This window comes from Pan troglodytes, chromosome 9 (genome assembly GCF_028858775.2).
Source record: "Pan troglodytes isolate AG18354 chromosome 9, NHGRI_mPanTro3-v2.0_pri, whole genome shotgun sequence".
Taxonomy (NCBI): domain Eukaryota; kingdom Metazoa; phylum Chordata; class Mammalia; order Primates; family Hominidae; genus Pan; species Pan troglodytes.
The window spans coordinates 20047749-20067927 of record NC_072407.2 but is presented as its reverse complement, the minus strand read 5'-3'; the positions used below and the strand labels follow the sequence as shown (position 1 = coordinate 20067927).

General features: G+C 42.0%; 1 protein-coding gene across 50 annotated transcripts in view; it reads left to right on the top strand.

Moving 5' to 3' along the window:
- SOX6 (SRY-box transcription factor 6) overlaps nt 1–10122 on the top strand; it is a 770159-nt gene extending 760037 nt beyond the window's left edge. For 45 of the 50 annotated variants that reach the window (XM_063783824.1, XM_063783816.1, XM_063783839.1 and 42 more), the window contains one exon: nt 3460–3867. In XM_063783824.1, the coding sequence (XP_063639894.1) occupies nt 3460–3763 (304 nt within the window). In that variant the 3' untranslated portion in view covers nt 3764–3867. Of the gene's footprint in view, nt 1–3459 lie in introns of all 50 variants that reach the window. The other 5 variants (XM_063783828.1, XM_063783833.1, XM_063783834.1 and 2 more) reach the window with 1 other exon arrangement.
- The last annotated feature ends 10057 nt before the right edge of the window (nt 10123–20179 follow it).

The window sequence follows — 20179 nt, the reverse complement described above, 5'->3', positions numbered from 1 at the left end:
GAAGGTGAGTCAGTAAGGACTGACAGTTGAGTTCCAGAGGGTATAATGGAAATATTTCAGGAATTAGAGAAAGGAGGGAGTTAGGGTTAGAAAAAGGGTTATACAGAACCAAATGTTATTCTTTGGGGACTTTTTTCTTTTTAAACATTTCTTAGAAGATGTCAACATTTTCCCTTCTCAGATGCCCTTCTCTACAGTTCTGCGGTAAAGAGGAAGTCCTCTCCTGGCCAGGCTTGTGAACCAGAGTATTGTTTTACAATTAACCGCCAATTCCAAATGGCTCCTGTGGGCCGGCACTCACGGAGAGTCCAAAGCATTACCTTGTCATTTCCTTGGTGCTCCCCCAGACCTAGGACATGCTTGCTCTCTGTGAGGTTTACACCAGCTTCCCAAAGGAGGAAAGGAAAGGGAATTAACATTTTCATCTACTCTATAATGTAATGCTTTGCATATATGTTCTTACTTAATCTTCACAGTCCTGTCAAATGTGAATGTTCTAATTTATAGACGAGGAGAGGCAATGTCAGTGATAATAATTAGCCTGCCCAGGATCACACAGCCAGTAACTGGTGCAGCTGGGATTTAAACCCAAGCCATTCTGACTCCAAAACCTGAGCTCACCATACCACATAACCTTCTTCCCAGAAGGCTTGGAGAGGCAAAAATCATCTCTCACAGGGATAAGTTCTCACTCTACCATTTATGTACAACCTCGAACAGTTGTATGTGAATATGAGAACCTTACCAGAGCTGGACTCCCTTCATTTCCTCAAGGTGGGGAGTAACCCCTGGGTTTTTACCCTCACTGGCTTTTAGCACTGTCTGGGGGCTTAAAACAGCCATATTTATCTCTCCACTCCCAGGACTAGGCTTTTGAATATCATGCATCTCACTCTCACTCTAGAAAGTAAATTGTACAGATGTTTTATTTGCTTGTTTATTTATTTTTAGTATTCCATTACCAGCTTAAAGTCCAAATACTCTGAACTATGTGGAGCCCAGTGTAGAAGATTTTGATTCCGATTTAAATTGCTAAGTTTTTTTCTGATAGTGTGAGCTTGCCTTTCTCACCCTGATCTTGATATGTGCTAGAGAATTTGTGACACGGGGAAGGTTCAACTCCTGATTATGGTACTTGTGTGGCCTTGAACAAACAGCTTGAATTTTCTGAAACTTAATTGGTCACTTCATGTGTAAAAGAGGGAAAATGATACCTACCTCTCAGCCTTATTATGAGGATTCAAGAAGATAATGTAAAAACACCTAAATATAGTTCCCAGCACATAATACGAGCTCAATTTAAATTTATTCAGTAGACCTATTGATATAGATATTCTGGTAAAAATACTGCAAAAAGTGACCATCTATTCTTTGTGAAAAGGAAACGTATCATTTGATAGTGTGTTTTTATGCAGAGTTTGTATTACAGATCAGCTTGCCAAATTGGGAAATCTGTAAAATGGGTTAACATTGCAGTAAAAGCTTTCCCTCTACACTCATAATGTGATTAAGGCAAAAACATTTTATTGCAGTTATCCAAATTCAGTAAAAAAATTAATGAGGCATTATAAGGTTAGCATAAAATTTAATTTGTGTTAATTTGCCCAAAACTTAGGAAGCCAGAAGTATACTGTTTTAAAATTTGATTCAATAAGAGGGAACTAATATTTTATATGATGTTTCTATACATAGATTTAGATTCCTCTATTATCTGCTTCCTTCAGGCAACCAAAAAACTCACCATGAGAATCATAAAAACTGGGTCAATGTCAAGTGCTTAGTGTCAACTAGGTGCTGACAGGTTCTATAGAAGTCAGGCATTTTTATGATATACAGTGAGCTTAGTGTATCTGTAGATTGAATATCTATAAAGGAAAGAGTGATGGGATTCAAGTCAGCCAGTGGCTTAGATTCACATTCTGGCTCTGCTGGTTATTGAATGCAGGGCTTGAAGCAAGGTCTGATTTTCTTCATCTGGAAATGGAAAAAATAATAACTTATGGGGCCATGATGTTAATTGGGTGAGTTGGTATACCTGAAAATATTTTATATGTTATGTTAGGGATATGATGTGCCTTGTGGTGATTAAAAGAGGTTGCTAAATTCAGCGTGAACCAATATCTCACAGAGTGTTTCTAAACCATCTGCATCCCTTCTCCCTCTGCCAGGCTGGAGGGCATGGAGGTCTTTGTGAGAAAATTATGTTCCTCTGGACATGTCAAAGAATGGCAGGTAGCTAAGCTACTTCTTCATAGATTCAGGGTATTTTCCTGTTTGAGTGAGATGGATAGAAAGTTTCAGTGATAATGTGTAGGGTGAGTAAGAATTGTCCAAGTGATAATTGACCTGAAGTCATGAGTACAAAAAGTGGAAGGACCTTCCAGAACTTCCCTGACCCCGGCTTGTATAAATATGTAGAAACCAAGGCTCCAAAAGGATAGTTACAATGACAACTTGAAACAAATTCAACTATAATTTACTATCCATTAAAGATTGAGAAACTCTTGATGAATATTGCATATATGAAAATAATATTTTTGCCATAGTCTCTGAGTTAGGTAGATGTTTCATTCCTGTGTACCAGTTATAATGCCTTAAGTGAAGTTGAGAGACAGTAATCATGTCTCCCTGCAGAGGAAGAGATTGACCTCCACAAAGGATCTGTTAAGTTTATTTAAACTAGGGTAACATTATGGAGGAATGAACTGGTGTCCAGGCCTTGCCACCCTCTGGGATCTAGGGTGAGGCAGCATATCTGGTGTCTACTCTGCAACTCTACTCTGTTGAGTTGCAGAGGTCTCACTGCTCTTTACTCCCAACTCTCTTAATCCCAACCCCAGTTCCAGCCCAGGGTCTCAGCAGTAATGACATCCAAGATGATCCTTCCACAGGGATTCTTCCTAACAAGTTCAGCCATGGAAATATGTAGACATTTACATGAATAACAAATAAATGCTTTGCTGAATCTCACTCTTTGGGACATGCTAGGTCCCTTCTCATCTTGATTTATACATTTCTCAAACCAAGGTGAAGACACAAACCTGCTTAATAGTGTCATTATAATATGTTTCATGCCACTAGTCTAATTTTCAAAATGTGCTGGGAGATCTTCAAAAATTATCTCACATGTAACATTGTGGAATTCACTACATCATTTCTTCCTAATGCCAGGTGTTATCCAAGCTTTGCCATATTTACCAAGTTAAAAGAACCCTGCCTTGATGTTGCAAAGTCATCAGTAAATTGCTCCATCATGTTGTTTAACCCCTAACATAGCGTCAAGGAGATTTGCAGTACTCCTCCAGGGAACACCGTTGTCACATTTTATTTGCTTAGAATGTTATTTAACATTTATTTAGGGCTCCCTTTTGAAAGTGTAGGGTGTGAATTCCAATGCTGTACATAGCACATATATAGATATTTCTCCCTTGTCTGGTTTTGTTTTTTGAATCTATATAGGCAACAGCCTCAGATTCCAATCACCACAGGAACAGGTGTTGTGTATCCTGGTGCTATCACTATGGCAACTACCACACCATCGCCTCAGATGACATCTGACTGCTCTAGCACCTCGGCCAGCCCGGAGCCCAGCCTCCCGGTCATCCAGAGCACTTATGGTATGAAGACAGATGGCGGAAGCCTAGCTGGAAATGAAATGATTAATGGAGAGGATGAAATGGAAATGTATGATGACTATGAAGATGACCCCAAATCAGACTATAGCAGTGAAAATGAAGCCCCGGAGGCTGTCAGTGCCAACTGAGGAGTTTTTGTTTGCTGAATTAAAGTACTCTGACATTTCACCCCCGTCCCCAACAAAGAGTTATTAAAGAGCCCGCATGCATTTGTGGCTCCACAATTACATCAGCAGAATGGTCTTAATTGTTTCGTAAAGTGTGAGACAGATTAAGTTTTCCCTGATTTTTCATGAACTTGAGTTTTTTGTCGTTATTGTTATTGTTGTTGTTGTTTTTTAATTTAGGTGAAGACATATTAAATATGAGACACCAGGACTTGAAACTTATCTCAACCCGTAGATGTCTTACAAGTCTTATATTTTTGTCTTACTTTTTTTTTCTTTTGGATGTTGATAAAGGTTTAAGTTACTGTTTTAGATGGGGTTAAACATTCTCACTCAGGTATGCTGTGCCGGCCTACAGGTTGTGAATGTGTTTTTATTCTGAATTATTTTAGAAAACAACTGAGGATTTCATATTGTGAAACAGAACAAGTCCACGGCGTGTGCAGCTGCATGTAGAGCATATTCAAAAGGCCTCGGAATTCCAATTTTCCATGTGTAGAGTTAAACTTTGAATGTGCCAAACTTTTTCGTAACTTTTGAATCTTAATATTTTGAAAGTCTTAAAGGAGACACTGCAAAGTCTTAGACAATCTTTGGCATCTTAAAATAAAATAGCAAACCAACATTTTTTTTCCAGAAAAATGGTAAGGTACTCAGGAATCTGGAGACAAGATATTGTAAGGAATGAACAAGGTTGCCACAGTGCATGGACCCAATTGTGTTTGCCTGTTGACGTGCCATCAGTGCGTGATGTGGTATGACATACACACACCAGAGCGACTGCCACACCACATATCGACAGAGTGGTCTTCTCTGCCTGAGACCACCTCTCACTACATCCATTATCCCTTTGCCTTTAACCCTGACATTCAGTCTTAACACATTTTCTCTTAAATAATTTATTCATTCCAGAATGTCAAGGGTCCACTTACTATTTATTTTTTTTCAATTGTTGGTGGCATTAATTTAATAATTCTTGTTTTTCACCTTCCTTCCCCGAAGAACTTTTCCGTCCTTTTCACCTCCTTCTCCTGTGTACATAGTGATTTTATGTCCCCAGAACGCCTGGAAGCATTTCTGAAACCAAGATATTATTAAAAACCTATTATTGTTTTTAATCATGAGTATGTATCTGGCTGCAGGGCTGTGTATTGGGATATAGGTATATAGTCTTACACTTAAACAGGTATGCCCCTGAGGTTCACTGTGACCTCAAGTCTTTTGCCAGAATTTTCCCCTAATTCAGTTCACAAGTGGTAGGGTCTGCATCAGTGGCATTTCCCCCTGAATTCCATTCAGCAGCAAGGGTCAACAGTGGTGACTGCCAGGCAGGAGAGTCCTGCGGCCAAACCTGAAGCCCAAGGCTCATGGGCCATGCAGGAATCTCAGTGAAGCTGTCATGGGCTGGCACCTTTACACTGAGTTGCCTTGTCCCAGCTGGCACATCTAGGGAGTTCATTGCAAAATCCCCAGGATGCAAAAAGCCACATGACAGCCTCAGAGCAAAGATGGTGGCAAATAGTCATGATACATCTAGAGAATGAAAGAAAACCGTAAGGGAGGAGAAGGAGGGGAATACATTCCCTATATGGGATGTTCCTACTGTTAACTCTGGGGAACAGATAGCTCCGGGGGCAGCAGATGAGTTCCTCTGGCTGACTCTATCTGTAGCCACATGGGGACCTGCCTACGTGTGAACAAAATGAACTGCACTTATCACACAAGGATTTCTTTGAAGACATGCTACTGGGGTGGGAAGCAGTGAGGTTTTATTCCCCATCTCCTAACTACAGGGAGCTCTGCCATGTCATTTTGGCCTTCCTGAAACTAGGACAGGTTGTCTATCGGGGGGCTTCCCCCAGAGAGGTTTAGTGGGAGAATGTCAGTGAATGGGATAGTTCACCTCATGGGACAACCCAGAATCTGATCACCAGGACATAGGAACGGCCCCATCAGATTTCTTGAGCCATTTTGTCACTTGGAAGAAAATAGTGTACCTTTGTATTTATTTAAGAGTGCTCAAGGCCTAATAGCAACAAACAGGTCTAGCCAAGAAATTACAAGCTATTCTGTTAGCTGGGAGTGCTCTCTATAAGCTGACTAAGGTACTGATAGGAACTCTTTGTTATTCATGTTGGTTGGGGATTAGAAATTTGTTTTTGTACATTTATTTCAAATGAGGAGGAGGTCATTTTTTCTCTCAAAAAATGAGTATTTATTATTGTCTTACTGATTTCTTTGATTATATACCTCTCCTCCTCAGTTCACTCTTGTTTTTTTTCTTTCTCTTTGGCTTTTGCTTTTGCTCTCTCTCACTTCTTTCTTATTTTGTTGCATTGGTAGAGTGTTGTATGGCTAGCATTGTATTGTATGTAATTAATTTTGCACAAAAGCAAACATTTAGCATAGTAGGTTAATTTTGTTTGTTTTTATGACCATGCCAAAATAATATTCTGGGCTGGTGGAGAACAAAGGACTGTTCTTTAGGACTGAAACTTGATTTTGCTCATAGTAAGTAAAAAAAAACAAAAAACACACACACTCACAGATGTTGTTTCGTAAGTGTTATAAGCACTGGATATAAATGGTATTTTTTATCACTTCTGACTAATGTGAAACTGTTGTACGAAAACTACATGAACAAAAGTCATCTGTTTCGACTCGTGTGGGCTTGCCTCACAGTTGCCGGATTTGAGTCATTTTTATGTCTTGTTATTTCATTTATTTATGCAAAATACATGTGTGTATGAACACTTTGTTTTAGCTCCAGCTCTGCCTCAGTACTGGGGTTCAGTTACTTTTAGCCATGTTCTTAAAAATGAAAGGCTATTCAGGAATGATCTGATTGTAAACGTCTCTTTCATTGGATCAAACAGTAATGCTGTATTTGAATCTAAATTTTGTGTATAAGCAGTTTATTTATTAGCCAAGTTTGGCTCTAAATATCCATGGAAATTAAGAATGACAATCATAGGGATCACTTCATTTTATTTTCAGTGGGGCTTAAACAAAGTTTATATGACTTTACCATCTCATTTTAGATTTTTCTAATTGTGTAAATATAACATAGAAATAGAATTTATTTTTGGTTCATGAACACTTAGTGAGATATAAGTTATGTATTTCCTTTTTGTTCTCTATCCATAGATGTTGGTCCAAACTGAAAGTTGATGAGTCACTGTGCCTCTCGGGGTAGTGAGTTATCAGCTACAGTAAGAGAGCAGTGTTCGGCCTGCAGCTGGGACAGCAAAACGTTTCGCCAGGGTTCTCATGCAGTTCAGAACCCACTGTCCACAGATCCTGACATTTCCCTTTTTTCTTACAGAAAGTTGATGATTGGACATACTAAATTTCCACTACAGTTAGGAGACAGTCAGTTTGCTTTGGGAGTCTACATAAATCTTCTAAGATAGTTCTGTGACCATTTAATAGCAAGAAGCATGAATGCCACTACAAAGGCAAAAACCCACCTCTGAGATTGGCCATTAATAAATGTCCCATCATGTCAGTTTAGATTCAAGAATGTTAAGCAACTTTGTTTTTGTGGTGCTCCCTATTTCATAGTATCTTCAAATCAAAAATAAAAATTATCTCCATTTTGTTAAAGAACTTACAGGGTCAGGGTTCTCCTTGTCACTTAGAATTGGGACACTGCCAGACAATCCTCTCCAAAAAAAAAAAAAAAAAAAAAATAGCCATATGGAATGGAAGGAAAAGGAGAAAAGAAGGAAGAAAGGAAAAAAGTAGGAAGGGAGAGAGAAAAAAAAGGTCGCTTTGCGGATATGAGCCGCCAGGCTGACAACTTTTCTATTTCATTGGCAGATATGAAGCAGTGTCTTTTCCAGTAAGGTACGGAAGCTTTGTTGTTTTCATGTGTACCCAGCTCAGCCTTTTAGAAGCACCTCGGTTTGCTTCATTAGGTATTTGATACTCTCCAGCCTTGTCCTCAGGCCTGATTTGATTTGCCAGGGTCCTGACACCAAAGCCCAGGCCAAGTTCTAAATTCAGGTGTGGGCTCACAGTGCTATTGAGCTTGTCGAATTCTGGCCTCCCCTGAACATTAGCCCCACGGGAGCCTGAGGGTGTTTGAAAAGGGCGTGATCACTCTAGGGCTGAAATTAAAGGCTGCTTTCTTTTCCTTCTGAAGCCAGGCTGCTTCTTCGGAGCACACCCTCCTGAGCCAGGAGCACAAGCACTAGCAGAAAGCAGGGATTGTTTCAGGAAAGCCCATTTACCCTCAGTAGGAAGGCAGCCTGGTCACTTGAACAGCACAGCTGAGGCTGCTTCTCTCAATTTACTCATTTTGCAAAGAATTGACCTCTACCAACTCATTAGGGAGAGGAAAAAGAATCACTTAGTAATTTTAAATCATATGAGAAGTCCTGTACCAAGTGCCAACAACTGCAAAGAAATGCAGCTAGAGGAATGTATTGAAATTATTACTGGGTCTTCCTTTTTAATGAGAAAATGACAAAAATGGTTGCTGTAGCCCTGCCTGATTTTGTACACGTTTGTCTAAGAATTGAGTTGGCACTTAAGCTGACTTCTCAAAGTATAATAATATTGTGTGACCTCATTTGTCCTTTCACAAAAGCACTTGCATCATTTCCTTAAGTCATCTGCTCCCTGACATGTTTTCTTCCCTAATAAACAACTTCTGTCTGTTATTCCTGCCAATGATGTTCTGTTTCTGATGCCATATCCTATTGAGCGTGCCCCTGTACTAATATCATTGAAAATATTGATATGCAAACACATTTCCTTTTCATCCCCATTCTATCTTTCCCTTTGGGGACAGATTGCTTTCCAAAAGCTCATGAACAAATATTTGGAATGCTGGTACCTTTGGGGCAGAGGTAAGGGTGGGCGGGGTGGGGGCAGAAAGGTAATGCTTAATGCAGATAACTCTTCTAATCAGTGTCCATGGCAATATGAACGCTTGAAGAAAACTCAGTGACATATCTTGCTCAGTAGTTTCTTATTCCTGAAGAACCACAAGCATAAAGTGAGGCCTCAGTGCTGGTGCTCTTGGAGTATGGGGAATGTGCAAATATTTAACTGTTTTGTATGCTGCACATTGCAGGTCTGCTCATGTGCATTCTCCCTTTGTCTTCCTTTGTCATATGTGTTTTTGCTTTTTTGAAAGTGCAGTCTTTATTGTACCCTCCTCCAGCTTGTAGCAAATTAGAATGCTTAGCATTTATGTTCATTCATTATTGTATTTGCCATGTAAAATTTTTATTACCTTAGACAAGCTTATAAGCTGTTACTACATAACTTATCTTACTGTAACTCTTTTATTTCCCCCGACGTTGTAATTTGTTTGTGATGTATATTGTGAAATTGTATTCTATGTTAATTTAATCAGCACAATTCACTGACATGCTGGACTGACATGCTGGCTGCTGTTTCAAAGTGTAAAGTTTGTGTAGGGCTGTTGGGACAACTGCAACTCTGTTGTCAAGGTACTGTGCTTTGGTTCCTATAGCAACACTGGGTGTGGCCCTTGAATTGCTAAGGGCATTTAATACATCCTGGAGCAAATTTTAACTGCAGATTTTCTTTGTAGAAATTCTATGTATAATGCAGGTACCTACTTGGCCCATGGCTGGTAACTATTTGGGCAATTAGAAAAAAAGAAAAAAACATAAAAACTAGTGTCTATTGCTGCTTTGAATATGTTTGAAAGTCTGAAAATGTAAATAGTTTATCAAAAAAAAAAATCTTGTACAGTCCAGTGTAAAGTTTTTAAATGACCTTAAGGGTTGCCATCACATCTTTCTCACACTCTCCTCTTGATAATAATAATAATAAAAGGTTTGCTAAGGATTAAAGAAATGGGAAAAATAAAAAAAAATCTCTTCAAATTTACAGGAATGAATCATTGTTCTTAGCTTTGTTGCATACACAAACTTCTTGGATTTTGTTGTGCAGTATTGACGTGAGATAAAGCTCAACATTGAATAATCTTTCAGTGGTACTTTTCAAAGTCTTCCCCTCCTCTGCCTCATAATTAAGGGAAAAGACAAAATTGAAAGACACACTGTCTTTATCTATCCTGGTGTATGTTGGCACCTTAGCTACTTTTTTTTTTTCCTTTTTGCACAAGGTGCTTTCCTGATATGTTCAACATGCCATCTTTGGGTGATAATGTATATGCCGTGATGGGGCTCAGGCCCCTTAGGGGAGTGTCTATAAGAACTGCCTATTTATGCTCATTTACCTCAAGACTGTCCTCTCTACCCTAATCTAGTTGTCATCACTCCATCTTTTGTACTGCTGTTGACACTTACAAATTAAAGATAAATTTTGTTTTATGACCTCTGTGTATGGCCTTGTCTGTGCCCTGCAAACTGTCCCCACCATGGGGCCCCAGCCAGCCCTGAATGTGCCACCCTCTTGCTGCTGGAGCCTGCAGAGCTCTCCTGCCCTCTGCCATTGCTTCTGCCTGGCCCAAAGGTAGGTCTCTGAAAGACATGGAACCCCTTAGCCGGGAAAGACTTGCCTGCTCTTTTCGTTGTGGAGCACACCCAGCTGCAGCAGGAAATACTTGTGGATTTAGAAGGGAGGAACGGGATACAAGGTGGATTTTTGTCAAGAGAAGATAAGAGAGCATGGCATTGCCTCTTTGCCTGACTTCTTCGTGTCAGTGAAACAGCTTAGAGCCTTTTGGAGTATGAACAACTCTCAAGGGCCAGCCTCTCATCTGACGCCACCTTCTACGAGCCTAGCAGCCAAGAGTGGAAAATGCTGCACTTATGGAACCTTTCCCTCCACTGTGGTTGGCAGTAGTTGGCTGATTACTCAGTACCTTCTGCCTCAGAGAAGAAAGAGCCCATCTTTTTGTCCAGCAATGAGTTGCATCCAGAGTGAAACTCGGTTCCCAGTGATATCAGCTTCTAAAATGTTGCCAAAGCTATTTCATTGTGCTCAGAGTCTGAGTGGGGATGGAGGGTGGGTAGTGGGGTGAAGTGAGCAGGGCCCTTAAGGGAGACTTGCCAAACCAGCCAAGCCAGTCCTGTGAGTCTAGAGATGAGTAACCAACACCTAGAGAGTGAAACAAAAGTGTTTAAGAGAGAGGAGAGGCCCAGCCACTCCTTTTGATATTTCCTATTGAAAAATGCCTCAGGAAAAATAAATCCAAGAATATGTGGGACTGACTTTATTCCAGTCACATTGCAAGTTAGACGCAGGCTCCTGTAAGTTCTGAAAATCTAGCATTCCGGGACCTCCCTCTTGCCCCATGGCTTTTTAAAAGCCCAGGTAAGTACAGGACATTGGAAAGAACAGGGACTTTGGAGTCACACCAGCCTGGCTCTGCCACCTGCCAGCTGCGTGACCTTCCCTGAATAACACCTCTGAGCCAGAGTCCTCTCTATAAAATGGGGTAACAATTCTTACCTGTCAGGGTGCTGGGAGAATGAAAAGAAACAGCAGGGGTAAAACATCCCGGAGTGGATGGCACACAGAGGGCATGAGTGCCCACTGCCTCCTCTGACCAGAAAATGCCTAAGCTAGGGAGGTTGGCTGGTGTTACCACTGAGCAAAGTGAAGGAGGTGCCCGAGGCCTTCTCTCAGAGCCTGGTCGCATACATACCTCAGGGCCCTCCCTCTAAGCTAGTCTCCAAGCCACAGGTTTTCTCACTCCCAGCTCATCCTTGCCATTGCTGCAGGTCTTTCTAAGCCTGTCCCCTCTCTCTCATCCTTCTCTAAAACCTTCTGGCTTTCTGCTGCTGACTAGATAAAGTCCCAACTTCCTGCCCCGTCAGCCAAGCCTCCACAGACCTGCCAGCCCCATTTTCCACCATGACCCCACACACCTTCCATGCTCCCTGCTGCTCTCACACCCCCAGCCTGTCCACCACTCTGGGGCTTTTACTTCTCCTTTAGCCTGGAAGGAATCTGTCCCCTTCTCTGTTTGGGAAATTCGCAGTTATCTTTCAGAAGCCACCCAATATCACCACTTCCTGAGACCTTCTTGGCCCCCTGGTTTCAAGCTCTCCCTAGGGAGAAAGCAAAGAGCTCTTTGAAAGAATCTCACGATCACTATGAGCACATTGTAATGATTTGTCTCTGTGTCTGTCTTTCCTGCTAGACGACAAACTGCTGAAACCAAAAACTGTGCCTTGGCCTGCCCTGCCCCCAACACAGTGCTTGGCACATAGTAAGTGCTCTACACTTGTTTGTGGAAGGAATGTATGAGGGATTGCAACTTGGTCTCCCTGTGTGTTTTAGATGCCTGTGAATATCGGGGTCTCAGGTGGTGAGGCTGAGGGATCTTGTAGGTGTACCTTGGTATTACTTACTTCATTTGGAGAACGTTATTAGTTAAAAACATCTCTATTCATATTGGGAGAGCCATTTTTCAAGTTGGCATGACAGGCACAAGGCACTGAGAGTCTCTATGCTTTTAGGATGACTCACTGCAGAATGCCTGAGCCTCTGAACCCAGAGCCACGGCTCTATTCTTCCTCCTAGGCATCCTGGCTGAAGTATGAAAAGGACAGACTAGGAAGGGGAAGCGTTTATCAGTTTTCCTTACCTTTTTCCTTGACATCCCAGATACCCAAGATTACCCTACAGTCTGCTCAGAAACAAGGGGTTCTTGGAGGCTTGACCTCTGGGCCTCCATCATGGAAAGGGAAGGAGACCAGCTGCCTCTGCCTGCTGTGGAGAGCCAGGGCAGTGATCCCACGAGGCTGCAATGTGGACAGCTGTTCACTTAGTGTCCGTTCCTTCCTCTTTGGTCCAGGTAATGACTCCTTCTCTCAGTAGTGCTCTAGAGCCTTGCTGGCTCAAAGTATGGCTCACAGATCAGCAGTTACAGCATCACCTAAGGCATATTAAAGTATGGGCTAATGTGGCATGGGCTATACTGAGTAGAAAGCTCCTAGCAGTTGAGACTCCATGAACTGTCATCTACGTCCTCTAAGTCAATTACACATCATATGTGAGATAGGATTTTCCTCATTTGAATTGTGAAGGCCCAGAGTTAGGACATGACCCACCCAAAGTCACACACAGATTAAATGTCAGTGCGGGAACATGCACTTGTGTTTTCTAATTCTAAACACAGGTGAACGTGTTGCATATGACCTCACAATAGTCTGTGGAAATTGCTCATCACTGGGACAGCCCTGGATCTAGAGCTCAGTTATCACCAGGTGTCCTGGACTGTGTCACACTATGGGAGCACCAACGCATCTAGGGGCAGTGGCCTCTGGCATCTCTGACTGTCATCCTCTACCCTGGCTGTGCCCAGTGCCTGGCCCACAAGAGACCCTGGATCAATAGGGTGGCTCTCTGGAGAGCTTGTTCAGAGCTCCCGCTGTTAGCTAGCCACCTAGTAATTTTTCCATTTTGACACCAGGCTGAGTGGCCATGGAGTAGATCAATGAGAATATGTGTAGGTTCTGGGGGCCCCATTCCTGAGCCTGGGAGGAGGACACCTAGTGAAGAGAGTGATCAGGGAAGGTGTCTGAGCTAGTGTACCCAGGGCTTCTAGGACCACGTGTGGATTGGTTATCCACTGGCTTCCTAAACTCACCCCGGGCAGGCACACTGACTCCCCAGCCTGTCTCCCCCACCACTGTCTCCCCTCAGCCACTAAAGACTGAGCTCTGTCCCTGCCACCTGTTTGGATTGGTTTATCCACTACTACCAGCTGCCATTCCCACTTCCAGCTCTATCCTTTCCTCTCTGCTCCCAGAAGGATCTTCCTCTCATAGATGCAGGCAGGGCATGAAAGACACAGGATCAAGTCTATGCTGTTTGCATTCAGGCAACGGCCTTCCTGAAGCCCCCAGGTCCTGATCAGCCTTTCCAGTCCCATCTCCAGCAGGCTCCCACACAGACACAGCACACTGCTTGCTGAGATCTGCACAGGCCACACACTGAAATATCTCCTGTGCCTGGAAGTCCCTCTCTCACTTCCACCAACCATCACACCCCCATGCATTAAAGCCCAGCCCAAACGTCACCTTCCATGGGAAGCCTTCTCTCCACATTCCTCTTCTACCCTGGGAATGTGAATTGCACTGAAATGGTCTGATTGTATTTCGTTATGGGTCACAATGAATCTGATTGTCACACTTTTTTATCCAACAGTCCTGGCACATAGTAGGTGCTTAATCAATGTGCATATTTTTTAAAAATTTTTATATGAACACTCCTGCTGTTCTACGTGTATGTTATTTTTTTAAAAAATGAAATAAATGAAGGAATGAATTCTTTCTACTTGAACTCAAAGTACTGCACACTCTGCCATTGGCTAGTTTTTCAGCCTGATCTTCTAACCCCACGGCTTCTGGCTCTCTAAACAGATCAGACTATTAATTTGAAACATGTTCTCCAACCTCTTTGGGCTTCAAGGGTCCCCTGTCTCAACTGCCTTTCCCCCATATCTGTCAATCATCATCTTCCCTTTCAGGTCCACCTGCTTCAACACCATACAAAATACTGAGAGTCTATCATGCAGCAAAAAATTTTATAAGAATTTCATTTGACCCCTAATAATGGCTCTGAACATTAAACATTGTTATTCCTGTTTTACAAAAGATTAAACTGAAACTCAGAGAAGTCAAGCCACTTGTTCAGGATCTCCCAGTGAGTCAGAATGTCTCTTTCTGCATGGACAAGCTGCTCTCAGGCCTCTCCAGCTCAGAATGAATCTCTTCTTCCTTCTAGTTTGGAGTTCCTCGGCCATTTTTTTTTTATTATCGCCACCTAAGGAAGCTTTTAAGACACTTTTTTCCTCCCAGTACTCCCAGTAGCCCTCCTCCCCCCATTAAATTTTAATATAATAGATTTACTATCTGCTTAAGTACTCTATGTATATCTGTGCTTTATTTTTTCAAAGTAAGATTTTTTTAATCTCCTAAGAACAAATTTTTCTCCCTTATGGAAGGTGGCATTATCCTGTTGAAAATTCCTGTTCTATGGCTGGGCACAGTGGCTCATGCCTGTGATCCCAGCACTTTGGGAGGCCGAGGCGGGCTGAGGTCAGGAGTTCAAGACCAGCCTGATCAACATGGAGAAACCTCATCTCTACTAAAAATGCAAAATTAGTCAGGCATAGTGGCACATGCCTGTAATTCCAGCTACTCGGGTGGCTGAGGCAGGAGGTTGAACCTGGAAGGCGGAGGTTGCAGGGAGCCTAGATTGCGCCATTGCACTCCAGCCTGGGCAACAAGAGCGAAACTCCATCTCAAAGAAAAAAAAAACAAAAACAGAAAATGCATGCTCTATATCACCTTCTCTTTGAAGTGTGGCCCTTACCCTAGAGTTTGTAACTTGTTCCCCCCTCCACTGTGAGTTCTGTGTTCCAGGTACTGTGGCTTAGTAACAATTTCCCCAAAACTTAGTGACATAAAACCATTACTTACTCTATTCACAAATTCTGTGGGTTCACAAATTCAGACAGGGTAAAGTGGGAGGCTTTTTCTCTTCTGCTTTGCAATGTCTGGGATCTCAGCTAGGACACTCCAAGACTGGGGCTGGAGCACAATGAACGCTCATTTCCTCTCGTGTTTAGCAGTTGATGCCAGCTGTTGGCTGGCACCCTAGCTGAGGCTGTTGGTTAGAACACCTACTTGTGGCCTCTTAATGTGGCCTGGGCTGCCTCACAACATGGTGGCTGAGCATCAGGGGTGAGCAGCTGAGAGAAAAAGAGAGAGGGCCAAGTGGTGTCCTCTTTTACAGCCTGACCTTAAAGTCATGGAGCATCACTTCCACTATATTCTGTGTATCGACGCAGTTACAAATTCATGCCTAATTCAAGGGGAGAGGAAGCCAACTCCACCTCTTGATTTGGGAATGATAAAGTTTTAAATATATATGGGACTGGATATGTTGCTGTGGTCATTTTGGGGAAGTACAGGCTGCTGTACTCTAATATCTGCTGATCTGCAACCCTTGTGCCCCACTCCCAACAACCACCCCATCTTCACATGGCCTTGCACACGGGGTAATGCTGATATACATGTCTGAAATTTATTTGGATGCTCTAAGTTGAGAGGATGAAGCCCCAGGCCTTGGTCCATTCCTGCCAATACCAATATGTGGTTAATATGGTCCAGAGATCCCTGGAGAGGCCAGATGTGGGCAAGAAGCTCACTGAGGCAGAAGGGTGCCCTAGAACAAATGGGAAGTGAGAACAAGCATTACAAGAAAGGTCCTGGTGTAAAGTGTTTGGATCTTTCTTGTTCCCCTCTCAAAAGCAGTTCAGTTATTTCTGGAAATGTTCAAACTAGTCATATCCCACTATATATATATATAGATAGACAGAGTGAGACACCCAGAGGAGTTGCAATAGAATTTGACTTATATTCTTTTTTTTTTTTTTTTTTTTTTTGTAGAGACGGAGTCTCGCTCTGTCGCTCAGGCTGGAGTGCGGTGGCGCGATCTCGGTTTGCTGCAATCTCTGCCTCCTAGGTTAAAGTGATTCTCCAGCCTCAGCCTCCCAAGTAGCTGGGACTACAGGCGCATGCTGCCATGCTCGGCTAATTTCTTTTGTATTTTAGTAGAGACAGGGTTTCCTGTGTTTCCCAAATGAGACTATCAATGAAACTAATATTGTCACTAATCAGCAAAATACCAGTCAACTCCCATTTGGCAATATGCTACCTGTATTGATATTTCTGTCAACACCACTGCCATCCATACAGCACAGCATGTTTTAAAATGGCAATAATCTGTACAAGGAGCCATAATCTGTACACAAAAATAATTTCACCTTTTTCAAGCTCAGGAAATATTAGCTTAATGTTCTAAGAGTCCCTAATATGATCTATGTCATCAATTAAACTCAAAAAGTTTTATTGGGAAAAACAGAAACAACCTATTCAGTTTCTGACTTTGGGTTAACATTAATCAGCTAATGGATATTATCATATGTACCCAAACTAGATCTGTAGAAGCAAGGACAATTATGAGTGCCTTTTTTATTTGAATCATTTATTATTTTATTTTAAATTACTATTACATATTAATTTCATAAAAACTCATTATTACCATTATAAGTGTTATTAGAGTGAAAAGGATAAATGAACTGTGATCCTTATTATGAAATGCCAAGTATAGAATTTAGATGTATTTTTGGAAATAAAAGAAGCACTGATGTTATTAATGAATAACACAGACAGGTAGGAAAGTTAGGCCGAGAAAAAAACAGAACAAAATAAAACAGCAAAGAAGAACAATCAAGATACTGACCAATGGATGAACCCATTGTTCTCCTGTGCCATAGCATTACACTGACCTGATTGACACTTGAGTTAGAATATATTTAATTGCGAAAAGTACTCTTATGTTCTATATTTGGATAAAAGTCCATATGAAATCACTTAAGTGCATTTATTGTACATGTTAAATAAATTAATTCACTTAGAAAAGATACTTGTTTATAAATATTGTAAATAACAATACTTGCTAAATATATAGGTTTGAGCCACTGGAGAAATGAGAACTAAATTCCCAAGCATCCATCTCTCCTTAGGCCTGGGGCTGGGGCACTTCTGCTTCTCCACCTGCAGAGGTAACTGGGACCCTCCACAGATGCCAGGAAGGCAGGTAGTGGACATGCTGCTGTATTGTTGGACAAGCACACCAGCCCTGGACAGAGCTGTGGAAAACACAAGTGGTTCTGGACCTTAAACTGGGTGAGATAAGACATACCAAGGGATAATGGCTATAAATACGGCCCAAGAAACTGGATCATTTTTCAGGCTGTTGAATTTCAAATGCCTGCCAAACAAAGTGTAATATCTGGGACTCTCTTTTTGCAATTATACTGCAAGAGGTGGCATAAGTCCAATTAATTTAAACAAGAAAGTCAGAACAATGAGGACCAGAAGAGTTAAAATGTCCAATCAAAACTTGGAATTAAAGTTAATTTCACAAATTTTAATATGATAGTAGAAGGAAATTAAATTTAACCCTATATTTCAGTCAATGCCACAATAATGATAGACTAAAGACGATTGAATGTTGATTAATTTCTCTACTGCAGTCCTGGGATTTAGAATACTCAGGTGAATTACATTCATTTTTCTGATTGGCTGTCTGGGGATGGGTAATTCAGAGTTGAAGACACCTGGGAAGCCTCTCTTCCAAATAAAACAAAATAAAACCACACAAAGCATTGGTGAAGTCAATTGCTGCATTATTTACTTTATTGGTTATAAATGACTGAAACCCAATTTAAATGGCTTATGCAGCTAAGAGGGACTTAGTGACTTACATAACTGAAAAAGTGCAAGGATAGCATGGCTTCAGGCCTGGCTGAGTGCAGGTGTTCAAGGCTGAGTCTCTGTCTCTTCGCCCTGGTTGGCTTTGCTCCTAGGTTGTCTCTATCCATGAGACATCCCTCTGCAGATCCAGACTGCAGCTTTGAATTCAACAGAAAGAACTTCTCTTACAAGTTTCCTACAAACATATCTGAATTGAGTCTTCTTATCCTGGCTTGGATCACATGATCATTGCTGAACAAATCACTGTAGCCCAGGAAATGCAATAAGATCAATGCCCTTACCGACCACCACCAAATGACATAGGCTGAGTAGATAAAGTTTAATTGCCCTAAAGGAAAATCAGTCCTCCAGAAGGGGGAGAAATGGGTGCTGGGCAGCACGTTTCTGAAGTCCTGCATGGAATAGGCTTTATGTAAAATCAGTTGGAAAGCCAGGCAGAAGAGATGCTGATCACAGCCCAAGTGACCCTTTGGCCATGTGGAGACTCCTGCATCATTGCTAGCCTGGTTCTAGCTCTGTTTAATCTTTAGATCTTTAGTGGACTAGAACTAACCTTCAACTGCTGGTTCATGGCAATTTTCACATGGCATTGTCATTCTTCAACGTGTCTACTTTCCCACTAGAGAGTGGACAAATCCTGAGGTCAAAGTCTTGTCTTTCCCACTTCTTTGGCACCAGCAGATGGCTGGTACGAACCAGATGCTCACTGAATCTGTGTTTAATAGAGGGATGATTCTAGGGCCTTTGCTGCTATGACTGAGAATAAAATTCTCAGATTAGACCTTGACTTTTCTTGTATGAAAAGAATACCCTTCTAGAGCTTCAGCAGCATCGCAACCTTAGGCTTTCTCTTCCTCCTCTTCCTCTGCCTCCCTTTTCATTTTTCTTGTTTACAATTACATAGCTGTGAATCCTAGGGAGGGCCCATCCCCTCTGTCTCACCTATCAGTCACTCAGAGAACATGAGTTCCCCATGAGGGAAGCCAAAAAAGCCACAACATCTTAAAGCAGGGGACAGCAAACTACGGTCCAAGAATCCACTCCACCCCAGCACCCGCTTTTTAAATAAAGTTTTATTGGAACACAGCTACAAATGCATTGTCTACTACTGCTTTTGCACCACAATGGCAGAGTGGAGTGGCTGTGACAGGAGCTGTATAACACACTGATATGGTTTGTCTCTTTGTCCCCTCTCAGATCTCATGTTGAATTATAATCCCCAATGTTGGAGGAGGGACCTGGTGGGAGGTGATTTGATCATGGGGGTGGATTTCCCCTTTGCTGTTCTCATGATAGTGAGTTCGTTCTCATGAGATCTGGTTGTTTGAAAGTGTGTAGCACTTCTCCCTTCATGCTCTGTCTCTCCCCTGCCACCATGTGAAGACATGCTTGCTTCCCCTTCACCCTTCCACCATGATTGTAAGTTTACTGAGGCCTCCCAGCCATGCCCCCTGTACAGCCTGTGGAACTATAAGTCAATTAAACCTCTTTTCTTTATAAATTACCCAGTCTCAGGTAGTTCTTTATAGCAGTGTGAGAATGGACTAATACGCCTACAAAGCCTAAGATAATTACTAGCAGGCCCTTTATTTAAAAAGTTCAGAAACCCCTGTCCTCGAGGGCTGGGCACAACGCATCTCTTGTATGTGTGTCATGGGCCACCACAGGTTTCAGGTGTGTCCCTGGTTGGGGAGAGGGTGGTGGGGGTGGGCTGAATTGCTCCTGATCTTTGAGCAGTTGCTAGTGCTCATGAAAACTGAGATTATTGAGTGAACAAGGAGATTCTGGGCCAGGCCAGGTATGAAAACAAGCTGCCCAAACTCCATAATACATGGGATGAGGAAGAGAAAATCCTGAGGTACCTTAGAAAGTCTCACAGCCCACTTTAATTCTGGGTCTGCCTATTGAGAAGCCTTGGATTAAAGCAGAAGTTCTCAAGCGTGACTGCATTTTGAAATCACCTGGGATGCTTTAAATTCTTTAAATCCTGTGGAGCTTTAAATACTTGAAATCTCTAAAAAGTATGATTTAATTGGTCTGGGATCTGACACAGGCTTTGGGATTTTAAAAAGAACCCTACTCTCCAGGTGATTCAAGTGGCAGTTAAAATTGAGAACCATAGGGCCAG